The sequence below is a fragment of the Platalea leucorodia genome (genome assembly GCF_965183815.1).
Source record: "Platalea leucorodia genome assembly, chromosome: 4".
NCBI lineage: Eukaryota > Metazoa > Chordata > Aves > Pelecaniformes > Threskiornithidae > Platalea > Platalea leucorodia.
Genome location: NC_138826.1, coordinates 22,403,055 through 22,421,648, shown reverse-complemented (window position 1 = coordinate 22,421,648; position 18,594 = coordinate 22,403,055). Strand labels below are relative to the sequence as shown.

Below are 18,594 nucleotides of genomic sequence, written 5' to 3'. Positions count from 1 at the left end.
ACAGAGTTCCCTGGTTTTGCAACCCCACTAGTGAATAACAGCAACAAAAAGGCATCTTCAGCATTCCTGGTTATGTTTGAAACTGCCTCCTCCCAGTTATGAGCCAGTGATGCATGTGTCATTCTACAGATATAAACATTACTTTGATTTCTAGGAGTTGAAGGAGCTTTGAATAACTAAAAACCTTCTGGTCTGTTTGTCAGCAGTAGTAGTTTTTCCTAGTGAATTTCTCCTGGTATGGTTTTAATCCAAGCTGATAGTTTGTAACTCCTAGAGTTAGAGTAGTACCTTCCTAGTAAAAAGATCATAGTTGATTGGAACGTCCTTATGGCTTCCAATTTTCTTTTTTCCCTTACCATAAAAGTAGCAGTGTCAGGGTTTGCTTCCTGGTTCCTGTTTTCCTCCACAGAGTGCACCTGAGGAAACAGTTGTCAGTGATAGTATCTGGTGCAGAGTGGAGTAACTTCTGTTCACATTGGACCCAATGTCAGCTGAAAGTGGGGAGAGCCATCTGGTATTGTCTCAGCATGAGACGGACCAGTAAAGCAAGTCAGATTCTGAGTGGTCTATTTCTTCCCTCCCCCTGGCTTGTTCAGGATCTCATAGAGAAGGTGATGGTGCTGAGCAGGTCCATTGAGATGCTCCGAGGCACAGCAGGACCAGCACCAGGTCCTGTCTTGGCAGAACGAATCACCCAATATGCCAGTCTCCTGGCATCACAAGGATGCTTGGCAGCTGCAATGAATTACCTACCCAGCAGCTCTAAAGAGGTGAGTGAGAAATGGGTTGTTGTGGGAAAGAGTGGGGAAAAATGATACTTTGTACAAGAGAGAGCTTTGGTTTTGACATGCATCAGGACTTAAGGTTTCACCTTAATTATGGTGACGAGAGTAGAGGTGTGTTTTTTTTTCTAGGACACAGCTTTTGCCTTCATTTGCTTTTTCTTTGTAGTGCCTTTGATTCAGGGAAAAGGAAGGGAGCTATAGAAATGTAAAATGGAGAACAACGCTGGGAAGCAGCTCTCCAGGGAAGCTGCATCGATTCCTGAAACTAGCTGGTAGAGGAAGGGAATGGGGAGGTCACCTTGTAGTTTGAAACAAGTCTGTCTGGTGCCCAAATGTGGGTAGGAGTTGGGGAGGGAATACTCTAAAGACTGGAGGAAGGATCAGTGAGACTTCATTGGCCTGGGAGTATGGCAGGTGATGTCCCAGATTGTCGCTTACAGGTTTTCTGTTTTTTTTTTCCTGGTGGCTATTGGGGAAATGGTTAGTTCTGCAGGTTGATGCTCAGTGCTTTGGATCAAGGTCTGCTTTGAATGCCTCCCTTCCATCTGAGACTTTCAAGGCACTTCTCCTAAAGCATAGTTTGTTTCAGCTCCTGATCGAACAGCTCCGAGACCGGCTCTTCCATGCTCAAGGAGAGAATGTGGGTGATCAGCAGCCACCCCCTTTTCCCTACACTCGTGTCAATGTAGGTGTCACTAAACACACATCTCCAGCAGCCAAGGGTGGTTCCGCCCCTGAAGGAGCAGCCCACAAAACAGGTCCCAGACATCCAGAGAAGGTAGGCCTTAAACTCAGGTGTTCATGGCTTGGGGAGAGGGAGGAAGGCTACTGGGTTGTGGAAGGCATATGAAGTAACATGAGATGATGCAGACTGCAGACATTGAGGAACTCATCAGTGATGTCCTTCACTGGAGCAAACACAAGCTCTGTGATAATCCAAAAGTAGGCTGCCTGGCATCTTTTCACAAAGCCCTATCTCATGTGCAGTCACTGGAGAAGACTGTTAAAAGTGTAGTGATCCACTGAGATCTCACATGCTGAGGGAAAAGGGGGCTGTGGTTCACTCTCCTATGCCCATCTCACCCTCATATCTCAGTAAAATTAGTGTAGTATGGCTTCATCTCAGTTCTTGCACAAGAAGACTGTCCAGGAAGTTTTGCTTCCAGCCTCTATTACTTCATTATTGTTCCTTCATTATTTCCTCTGGTTGTGCTTTCAGGAAGTCACTATATGGGAGCTGGCTCCTGAGGACTAATCCTCGAGAGCTGGAGAATACTCTGAAGAGTGTGGTGCCCAGCTTGTTGAGCAAGTTATGTGGTGGCAAAGGCCTTTGATTCAATCCATCCAGGGCACTGAGAGCAGCAGCATCTTCTCTTGCCTGAGAAGTGACAGGGATAGAAAGTGAATCTGCTTGTGTGTGTACGCACATGACCGTGTCGGCCATTTGCAAGTTCTTTGTTTTTTAATTGCAGCCCAACTATCAGTCATCATTTGCCCCTTCAGCACCTTCTCAGCCTTCAGTGCCTTCCCTCTTCACACCTCAGCCAGTGCCAGCGATGTCTGTGACACCTCACCACGTTGCATCTCCTCAGGTCAGCACGGGTCCACAGACAAGTGTCTATTCCAGAGGGCCTCCGTACCCACAGTACAACTTGGGGTTGGGTCCAGCAACCGTTTCAGGGCCAGGTAAGCATTGTCTGATAGTCTTGTCCATTCTCCAGGTTTTCTTAGACAAAAGCCTTCAACATGGATGGCTGCTCTAGTTTCTTCCTCACAGGCCTATTGTACTTGCAAAGAACGAGTCAGCTGTCTGAGAGGCTTCTCAGTGCTTCTGACACATCTAGTTCTAGCAACTGTTGCTGCACGTCCACTCATACTAAGCATATATAGGGGTGGAAAAGCCACAGCTAACTTTGTGTCAGAGTTTGACTGATGTAGCCTGGGTTATGTAGGATATGCCTGGCATGGATATTCTAGGGTATGGCTTGGAGAAGGGCAGACTTACTAGCATGAAGAAGAGCATCAGGAGTAGTTTGCACGTGAAACAAGTGGTGCTGATACACTCTCTCTCATTTGTAGCTGTGTCACAGTCTCAGCCATTCGGACCAGCAGGAGTCAGACCTGTTGGTCCTGCTCCCTTCCCCAGCCAGCCTTCTCTGCCAGGACAGTCCATGCCCATGACATCTCCTGCTGTTCCACCACCTGGACCTGCCCTCTTCACTCCAGCCTCAGTCCCATCACCTCAGGTTCCTGCAGCTTGTCCTCTCCCTGTGGCAAACCAGTCTCCTCTAGGTTTCTCTTCAGCACCTTTCAACTGCCCCATGAACATGGGTTACCCTCAGGGAGGTCCTGGAGCTCCATCTACTAAGCCCCTGCCAGCAGCCAGCATTCCTCCTCCTCCCACAGGTAAGTACTGCTTATGTGACTTGTGTGTCCAGGACGCTCCTGAATAGGGTTTGCAGTACATAATGGACATGGACCTTCTGAGATCTGGTTTGTCACCATAAAGGCCGAATGTGGTCCTGAGGCTAACCTTACAGGCACGTTGTACTGAGTCTGGCTGTGGTGGTGAAACACAGCAACAATGACAGTTTCATTCAGCCTGCTCAGCTGCTTTGTCCCCAAGGTTGTGGTTACAAGGTGCTGTCTCTTCAGGTCCCCAGTGCACCCTGAGCAGTCATCCCCTCTAGAGGCATCTGCTCTGACTGGAAGGGTGGTGGTTCCCAGGGAATGCCAGGTGGAAGGCTTGCTGATCTCACCCCTGCTTATGTAACTTACACAAGAAGTGCATTTGAAATGTTGGGAGAGCAGGGTGCCACTTCTCTGTCTATGGGATACCCCTTGCTTAGCTTCAGGATAAAATTCCTCTGTCTGCTGTGCTCTAGTTTGCCCCATTTTCTACTGTTGCCATAAAGTGCTTGCCTGGGAATCACTTCTGGATTCGTCTGTGCAGTGCTCTAGACCTGGAGCCTTTCCTCTCTGGGTCTGTAGTTTGAATCCAGCCCAGCCTGCAAGTAGTGTGAAGTCCTTGCTAGCATGATGAAGAAAGAGAGTGTTGTTGGACCTAGTTCCCAGTGGATGGGCATTCCCTCTTTCTATTTCCCACAGCATCACCGTATCTGGTGCTTGTTAATTCTTTGTTTGCTGTCCCGGGGGACAGGTTTAACCAGGCTGTGGAGGTCCCCAACAACAAGGCTGGCAATCCTTAAATTTCTGAGCAGGTGCTTCTCCAAGCTATGCATATTCTGAGAGTGAAGGAACTGAGGCTCTGAGGTTTGCCTCTACCTGGAATCCTTTGCTGAGCCGTGTTTAACCAAGGATAGCAAATCCCACTGCGTGAAGCCTGTGGGGACTACACACAAAGGCCCTAAGCTAAGGCTGGACAAATTCCTTCTGAAAAGCCATCAGGGATAGTAGTCCAGGGACATTACTCACTGAGTAAAAGCTGTTGGTGATGATGACTCTCCCACCCTGCCTTGATTTTCAGGTTTCTTCCCTTGGCTAGATCCCAACACGGATCATGCAGGTAGTACCCAGAGAAGCCTTCAGACCTGTGGGGGAGGCAATGTTGCTGCTTCCAGTGAAATGTGGGGTGTGTGCGCACGTTTTACTGTGTGTGCATGTGTGCATGCTCATTGCTGTATGTTGTTTCCTTGCATGCCTAGGGAACTATACAGCTGGGGTAGTGGACATACTTGTCCTGAGGACTAGTAAGTGACAGCTAGGGATGTTGGAAGGGAAACGAAAGCACTGTGCTCTTACTGATGAGTTTGGGTACAGAAAGCAGGGGCTCCAGCTTCTTCCTTCTCTACCTTGCTCCAGTCCTGGAGGAATTAGAGCATTCTCACTCTGTGTCCCTTCAGGCAGCTGCTGGGCCAGCAGGACAGGGAAGCAGCCCCTTTTTCTTTCTTGGTTCTTTAGGCAAGGAACAGGGCAGTGGTTGTAACTCATCTCTTGTTTTCTCCCTGTTACAGCCCCAGCCTTATGCATGGCTTTACTTGCGCTTGTGCTTTCCCCAGGTGGTTTGGAAGAGGTGGGTCCTAGCATGAGCAGTGGTGGAGTAGAGCTTCCCAAGCAGAATTTGGGGGCCCTATTCCAAGGGGAACTGGAAAGCCCTTTTGGTTTTAGTTACAGGGCAAGGTTTGGCTTTGAATCTCAGCCCGTCTGCTGGGGAGAATTTGGACTGTAGAGGTTTTCTGACTGACGCTTTGAACTGATTTCTCTCCTTGGGATTCATTGATGGTGGACAGTAGGTATCTTCCAGTTTATGTTGTCAGTGGGATAATGCTTAATGTCTTAGTGGACTGTCTCTGCACAGCGACTGCTGCTTGTGCCAAAGACCATCTGCCAGGCACAAAAGATTATCTAGGGAGTCTCAGCTTTATTTAGGAAATCCGAGCACTTGGTAGCCACATACACCACCAAGCAAGCCTTGCTGTGTGGAGTGGGACTCTAGAAAGGGAGTTGTCCCTTCAGCAGAGAAACAAAAGACCCCAATGTTTCCCTGTTAAAGGAAAGATGATTCCATGGCAAGGATTTCAAGCACTTTCTCAGGCTGAGGATGCCCTGCAGGAATTCACTGCTGGGAAGTTCCCTTCTCCTGGCAGCGTTTACCTCCAGTTTTAATGGCAGCATATGGCATGCCCAGATCAGCAGTGCAAACTGGCTTCCTTGAGTGTGCTTTCTTGCCCGCTATTATTATTCTGGTTTTGATGGGTACTATTCTTTAGCCTGGAAAGGGACTGTAAGATCACTCAAACTGACTGGGCAAACTTGCTTGCTTTGGAAATTCCTGAACGTGATCTGAACAGCTCATGAACACATTCTCACTACTGCAATGAAGAGAGATCTTCACTTGTAGAAATCCCAGGCTCCTAGGGAGTGTCAGGGACAGGGTGAAGGACATCAACATGTTGGCTGATCTCCTTTCTGGCTGGGATAATCCCTGACTCCAGCCTGTGACAGTCTTGTTTTTCTAGGACAGGCATTGCTGGAGACTACTGCCATGGGGCACTCTTTTCAGGGTTGGTGAGAAATCCTATTTCACAAGTAGCATAGGCAAGATAGAGTTTCATCCCAGCAAAATGCAGCAGGGTCCTGTTGTCTCATGTCTGATGATTAAGTGCCTGGCTTAAAGACTGTAATTTAAATAGCTGTTTCCTGTGAGGATTCAAAGTGCCACTGGGTTGGAATAGTGCCAAGGACTGCTAGGCCACAGGCTCGGTAGGGGGCAGCAAAGTTCTAGGGCACAGAATCCCCAAGCTAGAAATAAGTGCCAACTTAATTAAACTACTGATCCAAACTCATCAGAGAGCGAGTCTTGAAATCATGGGAAAGGGAAGGCAAAAAGAGGCTGCCAGAATTTTAATAATAAAGGTAATTAAAGTAATGAAGCACCTTTTGCATCTTTCCCCTGTCATATTTTTAAAGCTCAGTTCAGGATCAGTGGCTCATTAAGTGTGGCACTGAGCTCCAGCAATTCTGATATTGCCCCTTAGAATTATACCACTTTCTCACAGAGTATTCCTGTCTTATGGGCTTGAGGTTATTAATACTGGGGTGACAAAAGTAGTACTGGGGTTTTGTATAGAGATGCAGGTACCCTTACAGGGCAGCAGCAGACAAGGTAGTTGGAATTTCACCTTCACAGAATGAAGTGTGGTCACAAGTCTTTTGCTGTTATGTTGTCTGATGGATTTTTAATTACCTGGAGTGAGGTTAGAGGCTGGATACCACAGAAGTGTCTGCTGAGACACCCCTCTGCTCCCAAGGCACCAAGTCTATTCCCTTCTAGTTGGGAAGCCAGCAAATTTTGCTAAGCTTTAGTTCTGAACATGATTTTGGAAGGGGAAAATTTCAATCCATCCCTAACTTTTTCCCCCTTTATCACAGCAACCTGCATTGCTGTGGACTGCCACCATGAGGCACTCCTGCCAGTGTTGGTGAGAAGCCCTCTCTCACCGATAACACAGCCCTTGCTGTGGTACCACAGTGCTAGAGTCTCTGTTTGGGGAACCCCAGGAACTCCCTGTACCCTGACGTGCACACACATGCAGGTCCCGACCAAGGTTCAGGACTGACTCTGAGGCTGACTTCTGCAGCCTGTGCAGAATGTGGAAAGCTTCAGGTAGTTGCGAAAAAGCTTTCTGTGTGGGAGTGGGTGTATGCCAGTTCAGCCTGGTCAGATATCACCTCGTGAAGCCTGCGCACATACTCAGATGCTAAGAATGTAATTAAGAAAGAGAAAGGGAAGCAAGAGCAGTTCTTGGGCCCGTGAGCTGAGCCTGAAATTCCTCAGTTGAAATGGTGTGAAGGTGCAATGATGGGGGAATTGGAACCATGCTGAGGGAAGTTCCAAACCTTGCAGGCAACCATGAATTGTTGCTGTGGCCACCTTTGCAAAGTCTGACATTTGTGTCTTGTTCTCTCTCCTGGCAGCTCAGGAATCTTGGACTGATCCCTCTGCTGTAAGAGGAGGCCTTCAAAAGAAAAAGGTAGGCTTTCAGCTGCAATATGTGTTGGTTGTCTTTTCACCAGGAAGCTCCATGCAACAGATACATTCCTATAAATGCTCCCTGTTACAGTTAGCAGGTCTCATTCCATGTTGGTCTGTCTGCTTCTGCATTACATGCATAGCTAAGACTGGAGCCTGTCATCTTGACCCTTTGCCATCCAAACTCACATGCCATTCTCCAGGGTGGCTGTTTTGTAATATCATTATCATCTGTGATGCTGCATTCTCTGTCAGTACTTCCCAGGCTGACTACAGTCACTTGTTCCTAGAAATATGGATTTAATCTTATCCCCTTGCCCACACACCTTTTTTGATAGTGGCTGGGGAGATCATGCTCCCTTCGCACCTGACAGTTGGGGGCAGCATTTCACCCAGCACAGTGAGACCCACAGTGATTTTCCTCAGATGCTGATACCAACTGATAAGGCACTTCTGCTGAAAGAAGTTGGGACAGGTGTAGCTGTGAGCTGCCTGCCGTGTTGGCCCTGCTGCTCTCTGCCTTGTAGTGATTGCATTGGAGGACCTGTGAGCTGAGCTCTTTTGCAGCAAATGCTCTCAGTACCCCATTTTTATCACTGCTGCCTGCTGGCAGGTGTGATGAGAAGCTTCTTTGGCACCATTCCCACCCCCCACTCCTCTTCTTTAGCTTGGAACAGACTTCTCGCCCTTTTTCTGGCAGCATAGCTGGGAACCTGCTTCAGGCTGTGCTCACTACAACAGGATTAGCCTCTTGTTAAAGCCATCTCCTTTTGATCTAGCCCCGTTGGAGCGAATCTGTCCTGACTCTCTGGCTTAGCAGGGGCACGATGAAGTGTTTGCAAGAGGATTCTCCCCCCATGTCGTGGGATTTTCCCCAACACTTGCTCTGTTGGACACTTTACTGCTGCTAATCTCTACATTCAGGACTCGTGCCGTCGCAGAGCCAAGGCGGCTTTCTGAGGACCAGTGCTTTCAGGGGCAATGGATCTGTTTGATTGAACAATTCCAGAGGAGTTTTCTTGCTGTTGCTTTGACTGTTCATCTAGGATGCAAGAGGAAGGGCCCCACGCTCTGAGTGAGGGGGCTGAAAGAACAGGGATGTGTTACACATCATCTTGAGAACTGGGCACTCTGCCAGTTAGAAAGGAAGTTGAATTTGATTGCAGAAAGTGTAACCAACCCTCCTTCCTTGGACTTGGTTTTCTTGATTTTTTTTTTTCTTTTCTTTCTTTTGCTGACAGTTGCCTGAGAAATTTACTCCTCCAGCCCCCATCACAGCTCCAGTAATGAGCTTGCCCGCTGAGCCCCAAGGGATCCATCCTCAGCTGTCCAGGTTGCAAGAATCTGGCCAGTCACCCCCAGGAGCACCCAAGGAAGGCAGCCTGCAGGTACCCAGGGAAGATGGGGCATTCCCCAGCCACCAGCTCTTTGTCAAGTAGAAAAACAACTCAGCTTTTGAGATTCTTATTACTTGGCAGCTGCAGGGCTTATGTTGCTCCCTAGCCCTTATAAGACATATCTGCCTGAATGTTAGCGGAATTGCCAGGGTGCAAAATGACACCCAGGTACGGCTGGGAGAGAGGCCAGGCAGGCTGTCAGCCTGCTGGGAATTGGGAATCCGCAGAGGCCTGAAGCTATACCACAGAAGCTATACCGTCTGAAGATGATAATCTAACTCTGTGCTTCCAGGTATTCTCTGGATTTGCTAAGGGGTGAAATTCTTTCTGTTCATAGTTGCAGGAGGGGAATCTACCTCATGCTGCTGTTGCATTCATTCAGCTGCTTCTTTCTCTGTCAGTATCACCAGCTACCTGTGGAGAGGGTTGAGAGGAAGGAGGTGCCCCCTGAGCACCAGGCTCTGAAGACCACATTTGAAGGGTTGGTGCAACGCTGCTCTGCTGTCGCCACTGATCCAGTAAGTCCTCCCTTCTCTGATCTTTGGTTTGTTTGCCCTCCTAGATGTTTGACTGGCGCTTCCGTCTTTTGGTTGGGAAAAAAGAGGAAGAGTCTTGTCCCTATAACCAAGTTAATCTCCATGCTGTAGGCTTGTCCATCTCTTGGGAACTGAGATGAATTGTCTAGCATTTATCCACTGCTGCTCATTGCCTCTCTGGAGCAATGGTTCTGTCCTCCCGGCTCTTTTCTCTGAGGAAAGTAGAAGAAACAACCCAGCTAATTCAGCTTCCTTTTTCACTGGCTTGATCTGTAGGTAGTTCCTGCAGAGCTAGTATTACCAGCTATCCTCAGAGCTTAGAAGGAAAGGCTGAGATATCCTGGCTGGAAGAGAAAGCCAGACAATCTTTGTGTCCGAGTCACTGTAATTTCTCCACCCAGGTTCCTAGAAGGCTGTTGGCATACATGTCACACTGCATGAATGTATCAGGCCAGACTGTCTGGAAGCAGAAAAACAGTGTTTGCAGCACTGTGTTAGGTTGCTAAGTCTTCCCAGAGCTTGGGGGCACCGTGAAGCCTTCCAGAATACCTCTGCTTAGTGCGTGTCGGGATGAGCACTGAGCCCAAACTGCTATCCCAGAGTCAGACAATTTGTGTGTAGCAGCAGCTTTGGCATGTTTGCTCTGTGCTTTTCTGGGAGTGCAGTGTAGCAATTTCTGGGAGATAACCTAAAGGTTCCCTCTAGGGACAGAAAGGCCTGTTGATTTAGGCTTAAGCACTTGGCTTACATGGAGGTTGAATAGCTGGGTTGGTACAGCAATGCAATGCACCTGAGCTCCTAAGGCTGCCAGGCCTGTCCCAGCGTTGCCCAGAGGCAGGCATTTCTATCCACGGTATAATTTACCTGTGAATGGATTATCCAAGGTGGGGTTAATGGGTTTGGTCCCACCAGAGCTTCGGTACTCAGGCCTTTTCCTTGCTGGTTACCTAGATGTGGTGGGTTGACCCTGGCTGGATGCCAGGTGCCTACCAAAGCTTCTCTGTCACTCTCCTCCTCAGCTGGACAGGGGAGAGAAAATATAATGAAAGGCTCGTAGGTCGAGATAAGGACAGGGAGAGGTCATTTACCAATTATCATCATGGGCAAAACAGACTCAACTTGGGGAAATTAATTTAATTTATTACCAATCAAAAATCAGAGTAGAATAATGAGAAAATAAAAACTAAAGCTTAAAACACCTTCCCCCGACCCCTCCCTTCTTCCCGGGCTTAACTTTACTCCCAAATTCTCTACCTCCTCCCCCCAGGTGGTGCAGGCGGATGGGGAATGGGGGTTGCAGTCAGTTCATCACACATTGTTTCTGCCACTCCTTCCTCCTCAGGGGAGGACAGCCTGCCTCACCATGGTCTTCACCATGGGCTGTAAGGGAATCTGCTCCGGCGCCTGGAGCACCTCCTCCCCCTCGTCCTTCACTGACCTTGCTGTCTGCAGAGTTGTTCCTCTCACATATTCTCACTCCTCTCTCCAGCTGCAGTTGTGCAATCCCCCCCCCCTTAAATATGTTATCCCAGAGGCGCTACCACTGTTGCTGATGGGCTCGGCCTTGGCCAGTGGCAGGTCCATCTTGGAGCTGGCTGGCATTGGCTTTATTGGACATAGGGGAAGCTTCTAGCAGCTTCTCACAGAAGCCACCCCTGTAGACCCCTGCTACCAAAACCTTGCCATGCAAACCCAATACACTAGAGAGGCAAGGATATTCCCTCTTTTCCTCAAGGAGACCAGGAAGAAGCTGTTGCTTGGGTCAGCCAGGGTGAGGCTGTCTGAATGCCCCATGTGTCAACTAGTGGATGTTTCTCAAACTTTGGAAGTAGTCACTCTGTCCTGTGGACTGCAAGCACTGGCAGAGGGGAGGAACGCCTAGGCTGGGAGACGGGAAAAGGGGCAAATACAGTGTCCTGTCTTGGGGAAAGAACATGTGCGTGTATATGTGCACAGTGAGGGCCTGGCTGTCTTGTATCACAGTCCGTGGCTGGCAGAGGCTGAGATGCAGCTGAATTGTAAGGTGCTATGGGAAGAACAGAGTAGGGGAGGTACTGAGCGAGAACAACTTGGTTCTAGGAGAGGTGGCTTTGAAGCTCTGACAGAGCTAGCAATACCTGTTTCACTTTAGAAAACCCGAAGGAAGCTGGAGGATGCGTTGCAGCGGCTGGAGTGTTTGTATGAGAAGCTCCGCGAGCAGGCGGTAAGTAGATGCCACTATTCCCTGTGGTCCAGCCAAGTTCCTGATCCCACCTTTGCACTGGGTTGCGGGCCTTGGTGTATGTCCCAGTGTTACCAGCACGTATCCTCTTGAGAAAGCCAGGGGAGTGCCAAACCTTATAACGCACCTTGAATCCAGCCAGCCTTATCTCTTCTTCCTTAACCTTGGCCCAGACATAGTGTAAGAAAAAGCTGGGGAGGTATTTGCAGAATGCTTTTATCCCCAGGAAGTATACTGGCATATAGATAGGTTCCAGATGGGAAGGGGCAATTGGAGGTAGTTGTTAAGTGTGAACCTAGTGTAACCTCTGGCTTAGAAAACTCTGAAGCTGCTGACGCCAATTGCTGGAGGGATAGCTATCAAGGGAAGAATCCTTTTAACATACACCCTTTCCCTGAGTGTCCATATTAGGCCTGAACAGAGACAGGATTCTGTGCTAGATGGACCTTTGACCTCCTCAGATACATCAGATATTCCATTAATGCTGACATGTCATTCCTTAGGACCTGCACTCACTGTAACCCAGCCTGGGTATTAGATTAATGTTTGTTGTAGGCTGGGAAACCGAGGGAGGAAGCAGGCTGTCCTTCCTGCCAGTGCTTGACTGTGTGTAGATGCTGTTTGGTGAGGATGAGGTGGAGAACAGGAGGGAAGGGTGTGGAGGGAGGGGGGGGCCTGTGTTACAGTGCTGAGCATGCTGACTCATTTCTGCTTTCTCCCTACAGCTCTCTCCAACCATCCTCATGGGTCTCCATGAAATTGCCCGCTGCATTGAGGCTAGGAACTACCAACAGGGTCTCCTGGTTCACACCCAAGTGGTGAGCAGCAGCAGTTTCAGTGAGGTGTCTGGTTTCATGCCCATCCTGAAAGTTCTCATGACCGTTGCTGGCAAGCTGAACGTGTAGAGTGTGGAGCAGCTGGAACAGTGCACACTGAGAGCTGGTGGACTCCCTCACCTGTTGATGTGCTGCAGGTTGTGGACTCTCCTTCTGACTCTGGGGAAATAAGTCTGTGCCAGTGCCTGGAAGTGTGCTGGGCCAGCACGCCTGGCCCCATCCACTCTCCAGGCAGCCCACTGGTGCCTGGGGCTCCTGGAGACTGTTCTTTCTCTCTCTTCTTTCTTACTAGTCTGAGGCTGCTTCCCAGCCAAGGGATCTCAATTTCAGGCTGTCCAGGTTGCACAGTTATCTTCCCTCTTCCCTGTATCCCTGACACAAAGGGGAAACTCCTTCCCTCCCAGGCTGACGTTGCTTTTTTTTTTTTTAAGGAGACAAACAGGGCTGGCACCTGCAGCACCACCAGACAGAAGAGCTTCAGGCTCTATTCCCTACTGCAGTGTAAACTGCCTGAGTGATAGCTGGGCTCCCTTGGGACCTAAGCTGGGGTGTCCCTGCTCTGTTGGGCTGCAGTGAGGATTTCTCCTCTGGTTCTTCCTTTCTCTTCATTTTCATCTTTGACTCACCCTCTCACCCCTCTGCACCCATACCCTGCTACAACTAGGGCTAACTACCAGCCTGCTCTGGGCTAGCTTTGGTTCTCTCTCCCTTCTTCACCCAGACCTCTCTTTTCACAGTTGAGTCTCCTGTTTACTCTCTGTCCCCCCTCCATTATATCTTTTCCCCCATAAGCTGCAGGCTTGAGCCCTTTATGTTTCAGGCCCAGGGCTGATTCCCCCTTCCAGCTCCTGGGACTCTCCCATTCAGGAATGCTAGCAGGTTAGACTGCTCTGTGCGCTCCTCCCCAGAGCTGGTCGCATCCTGGTTTTGGGCTAAAAGCTGCCTTCTCTGACTCCTGGGCTTTTTCACTTCCTTTATGTTAGCACAGTTGACCTTTTGCCCACTGGTGTTATCTAAAGGCTTCCTACGTTGGGCTTTTCAGACAGTCTAGGGCCTTTAAGAGCAGCAGGGGTTGTTCAGGTCCCATAAAGAATCTCCTCAAGCTACTCTTGAGCCCAGATTGAGCAGGGAGAGACAGCTCATTGCTCTAAGTGTGGCACATTCATTCTGCCTACAGTAACAGATACGTGCAAAGGTGGTTCTCGAAGGCCCCTTGGCACTATGGTGGTAGGAATATGCTGCAGGAGGTGATGCTGTCAGGTCTCAAGGATATGTCTGTGCTGAGGCTTTTCATCACTGTGGCACTTCCTCTGGGGTAAAATGAATGAAGCATATCTGTCTTGGGGAAGAAGTCTGGGAAGGCAGATGGGATTTTAGGGCACATCTGTGTATATGTGTCTTTCCCTTTCTTCCTCCCTCCTTGCTTTCCTCTCTCTTACCCTCTTTCATGCTAACCAGGCAGTGTAATTGTTGGGCCCTAGCTGGGAGCAAGGCTTCTTCCCAACGTTTGGCTGCAGCCAGCCCCTGCTTCCTCTGCTTGCTGCTTGAGTGATAATGCCATCGTGGGCCTGTGGTTCAGTGACTTACACGAATCAGCCTGCTCTACCATGAGACTTAGGAGCGAGGAGAATCGGAGAAGGGAGGGAGAGGACATGTCTCATTCTCTCCTTTCCAGGTCAAAGTGCCTCCTTGTTGCTGCTGTGTTGTTTCTATTGCTGCGGTTTGATGCACTGAGAGATTACAGAACAGTGAAATAAAAGCTGTGTTTTGTGATGCTGCTAGCTTTTTTTCATAGGCTTGTCACCTCTGGCTACAGGGGACTTCCCTCAGTCTGCAGGGCCACCCACTGAGAGCTGAGTTCTTGGCTTTGGTGAGGCGGGAAATTGAGAACGATGTGGGGCAAACCAGATTCTGGGCTCTGCTGGTGTGGGCAGCAACTGTCCTGGTCTGGTGAGACCTCAGGCCTTACCCATTCCCTAAGGCTGCAGGGTCAGAGAACTGATCTTCTCCAGATCACCCGCCTCAGTTGTGACTGTTCATCTGCATCAGACACAAGAAGGTCCCTGGGATGGCTGAGGTTCTCTTGGGAAATCACAGCAGCGTTGGGGATTCTACACTTGGCATTGGGAGTTGGAAGCATGTTAGTAAGTAAACAGAGAGCCCTTGATGAGATCCTTTCCTGTTGGAAATCAGCGTTACACCACTGAAGCCATGCCACTTAAAATAGGATGAGGATCTGACCTGTGTGGAAATCAGATTTATACCATTGAATTGTCAGTTTGTACCATTAGTTAATAACTTCTGAATCTGTTGGCCGATTTCATTTAGCTTTTAAGGAGGTAAGAAGGCTGAAGTGAAACATCGGTACTGGGATAAAGTCGGTGGGAGTCAAACTAGCTTCTGCCGAAAGACTGATGTAATCTCAAAAAATTTTTGTTTTCTTTTTGCTGTCAGCTGGCTAGCTAGTATATATGTACAGGCCAGCCAGTCAGCACACATGAAACTCTGAAATACACCGGACTGTATTACCTGGCTTGTGGTTGAAGGACTTGGGAGGAAGTAAAGGTTGAGACAAATTGTTTGGATGGGGAAGATTTGAGGGGCTATTGCTGGGAAGGGAGCAGGGTTTAGGAGAGTTTTGGGGTGTTATGGACACAGCCTTTGTTAGTTCTGCTGCTGGCAGAGGCAAACACCAAGTGCAAGGGAGTCTTGCAGAGCTTTTGCAGCCTGGTCTGGGAGCAGTTAGCAACCAGTCCGGCCTCCCAGCTGTCCCCCATCAGGGAGAGGCAAGCTGATTTTCAAAGGCAGCACTTTTGTGTTATGACCCCTTCTGATGCTGTACAAGTGAGCAGGTAGCCCTGGAGGCATACATTTGTTTAACGAGTATATAAGTAAAGTCCTAGCTTTCTGAGATCATTTAACAAGCCTGGTATTTCTTAGATTCTGCCTTTCTGGATCCAGTTATAGTACCCCGTGCAGTCCAGCCCCTCTCTTTCTTTAATTCAGGCCGCTTGTACCACTGAGAAATAAGCATGGGTTTTCCATGTATTTCTCAGATGCATTTGACTTTAGTTCCCCCCAGCATGCACAGCTCCCGCTACCCATGGACTCATGCAGAGACTGGCCATTTATCCTGCCTGTGCTGCGCGTCCTTCCTGCTCGCCCCTTTGTCCCACCGTTGCTCAGTTTTGCTTCAGGTTTACCCCGGCGAGCAACATCCCTGAAACTCTTGGTAGGGAAACCAGGCAGGGGGAAGTGAGGTGACCCACGCGAGGGTCTTGGAGAGGCTCGTGGCAGAAGCCCCGTCTCTGTGGCCCTGGTGTGATACATGGCCTCACAAGCCCCACTGGAAAGCGCTTCTCCATGTAGAGCACTATCTCTGCTGGCTGGTAACAGCTTCTGGCCTACGGGCAGCAGCTCCTCGGCGTTGCCTCCTCCCATGTGGGCACATGCTACCACAGCATCCCTGCGCTGCTGGGCAGAGAAAGCGTTTTCTGTTGGGTGAGAAGGCCTTTGGGTCCACAAAGAATTGGGGGGCGGTAGGAAAGGATCCCTGGGCACAGAGAACAGAGCTCTAATCCTGTTGCAGATAACATCATGTCTGCAGGCTAGGCTTGTGTGTGTTTGGGGGAGCTGGAGGGGCAGAGATTGTTAGGCAGTATTTGTTTGTAAAGCCACTTGCTCTGAAGATAATGCTTGCACTAACTTCTATTGAGGGAGCAGTGTGAGTCCCCACAAAGTCCTTTCCCAAAGTGTCTTTGAAGCCAAGAACCCATTGAAAGGAAGAAAGGCCAAGAGAGGGGATTAGTTTGTTCAGCAGCTGTGAATTTCAGTGGGAGGCTGATGAACTCCAAAGTCTTTGTTGAGATTTTTTTTGTAAGGAGCCCTGCTGGAGGGAGAGACCCACACGGGGGCCGCGGCCTTAGACAAGAAGGAATCCGAAGCGGCAGGGAGCTGTAAACGGGCCACAAGGACTTTTCCCAAACACTTTTCGGAAAAGGTGTTGTGAAGAGAGCGGAGGGGGATTAGCATGTGAAATGACACTTTCCATTGACTCCACAGAGGGGAGGGGAAAAGGGCTGGCTGGCTGATTCATTAGCATTTTGTTCCCTTCTCTATTCTGCTCCCCCAGCAGCCCCCCTCCCCTCGCTCCCCTCCTCCCAGAGCCCTCTAAAGAGGTTTGGATTGGAAAAGGGAGCGGGGGGGCTGCCTGTTTGTGTGTCATCTGGGCGAAGGTGACCACCTGGGAAGCTGAATGTAAATATTTCTCCTCTGAGGAATGCGCCTTCATTAAACCGAAATGAATACATGGAAGCATCCAATCCTGCCGCACAATGGCAGCAGTGCCTTTACCGCTAAGGGCTCCTTGTGCCTGGGAGGGGGGACCCCGACCCGCTGCTGAGGTCAGCACATTTTGCAGCTGCGGTCTCGCCATTTTCTCCCAGAGAAAGAAGCCTGCGGTGGTGGGGCTCCCGCTTGTAATGCTCCCCGCATGTCCCCTTCACCAGCAAGCGTCATGCGCCCAGCGGGCACGTCCTGGGCTGTGCCATGGCCTTCATGGGGCAGTTGTGCGGGGCAATACTGTCAGCAGGTGAGGGACGGGGTAGCGCAGCCTGCCATGTGCTGGGGAGGAAGTGGGAAACGGCTTCCACATCCCCTCCTTTTCTTACGCTTCCAGCTGGCTGTGGAATGGGGGACACAGAGGGACAAAGGGGTAGAAGCTGTCCCCTCTGCCGTGCAGTGGTCCCCAAGCCAGCCCATGGAGCTTTCCCTGCTGGGTGAGAGGCTCTTGCCCCCTCTTTGCCCTCCTGCCCAAGGATGCATCCCTGCTGCAGGGAGATGGAGGAACTGCTGGCAGAGATGCAAGGGAGACCAAGGGCAGGGTCACTGTATTAATAATATTTGCACCTTTGTGCAAACAGCTGGCAGTTCATGTGTGAAGTGGAAGTGTTTCAGCTTTCCCTGACAATGGGCCAAGATTGTTTCCTGCAATTTTTGAAGGGCTAGATTCTTGCTTGATGTGAATGCTCTTGCTCTGGTGAGACCCCAAGCTTGCTGTAGGTCTAAATTCCCACCCCCAATGAAGTAGCCCTGGGACTGAGGGGGTATTTGATAACTAAGAGACACACACAGACTGCTGAGTCTGTATTAACGTATCCTCTCTGAAATGGGCAACTGGGCCCCTGTCTGCCCCCCTCCCATCCCCTTTCTCCCTGTCAGCTGCATTGCAGCTGGAAGCAACCTCAAGCAAGCTCAAGGAGAGAGCAGGCTCGTTCCCCTCCTGGTAGGAGCTGAGGTGGTGCTGCGTGGAGAGAACTGGTCAGCTCTTGTGCTCAACAGATGGGTAAGCAGCTGGGTTTTAGTCTCCAGAACTGTAACTACATGCAATTGGATGAAAAAAACCACCCAACTTAGACACAACAGTGTTTTGCAAGCACTTGGCTACTGATTTATTGCATTGTCTATTGGTTTACAAATATTGGCTACAAGACAGGTCTAATGGCCAGTAACTTAGCTCTGCTGGCTTCTCATCTGTCTAAAGGACACTTCAAACAGCAAAGTAGACGATAACCTTACAGCCCGAGGGGGGTCACTGTGATGGTGCAGTGAGCTTCCCCAGGTCCTGCAGATGACAGCTTCTTCCCTCCCTACCCCAGCCATGGCAAGGGAACAGAGATGCATCAACCAAATCTTCCTGCTGCTTGCTTAGCCTATAGAATATATACAATAAGCAGTAGAGGAAAAACTGTTATGTATACATCACAGTAACTGTGCAATAAATTAAACTTCAAAGTGCTTCACTTTCCTATTTACAACACCATTAAATAGTAACTGACATTATTTTCTCAGACTAGGAGGAAGTATTTAGTTAGTTAGCTGACAGGGTAAGAGTGCTTGGCAAGTACACCAGGAGGTGGGGAATGGGCTCAGCTGGCAGCTCCTCTCTGGAAGAGATTTGGGAGGGTAGAGGGACTGGAGCAGTGTGAGGGCATCTTTATGGCATCAATCAAGGGCTTTGGCAGGGATGCTGGTGTGAAAAGGGAGACCAAACCTGGAGGCTTAGAAGACACAGAGAAAGCGTGTAAAAAGCTAGTGATGGGACTCCTCTTTTGGACAGCTGTTTAATGGGCAGGTCAAGCAGCATCTCCAATCTTGCTGCTGCCATCTCAAATGCAAAGTAAAGCACTGGAGAGCTTAGCAAAGCTGTCAAAGGGTGGGAAGTGATGCTTGGGCCTCCTAGAGGCTGGCTTGCTGCAGGGAGGAGTTGCACACCTTTTCTACTCCCTTGTAGTGTAGAACTTAATAAAAGGCAATAACAATTTTAT

General features: G+C 49.6%; 1 protein-coding gene across 4 annotated transcripts in view; it reads left to right on the top strand.

Annotated features, from left to right (window-relative positions):
• The window catches only part of SEC31B (SEC31 homolog B, COPII coat complex component), a 42,577-nt gene extending 23,984 nt beyond the window's left edge, over positions 1-18,593 (top strand). For 2 of the 4 annotated variants that reach the window (XM_082308250.1, XM_082308252.1), the window contains 9 exons: positions 597-770; positions 1,375-1,563; positions 2,258-2,471; positions 2,865-3,191; positions 7,224-7,279; positions 8,520-8,666; positions 9,077-9,193; positions 11,343-11,414; positions 12,158-18,593. In XM_082308250.1, the coding sequence (XP_082164376.1) occupies positions 597-770; positions 1,375-1,563; positions 2,258-2,471; positions 2,865-3,191; positions 7,224-7,279; positions 8,520-8,666; positions 9,077-9,193; positions 11,343-11,414; positions 12,158-12,337 (1,476 nt within the window). In that variant the 3' untranslated portion in view covers positions 12,338-18,593. Of the gene's footprint in view, positions 1-596; positions 771-1,374; positions 1,564-2,257; positions 2,472-2,864; positions 3,192-4,913; positions 5,039-7,223; positions 7,280-8,519; positions 8,667-9,012; positions 9,194-11,342; positions 11,415-12,157 lie in introns of those variants that run through there. The other 2 variants (XM_082308251.1, XM_082308253.1) reach the window with 2 other exon arrangements.
• The last annotated feature ends 1 nt before the right edge of the window (position 18,594 follows it).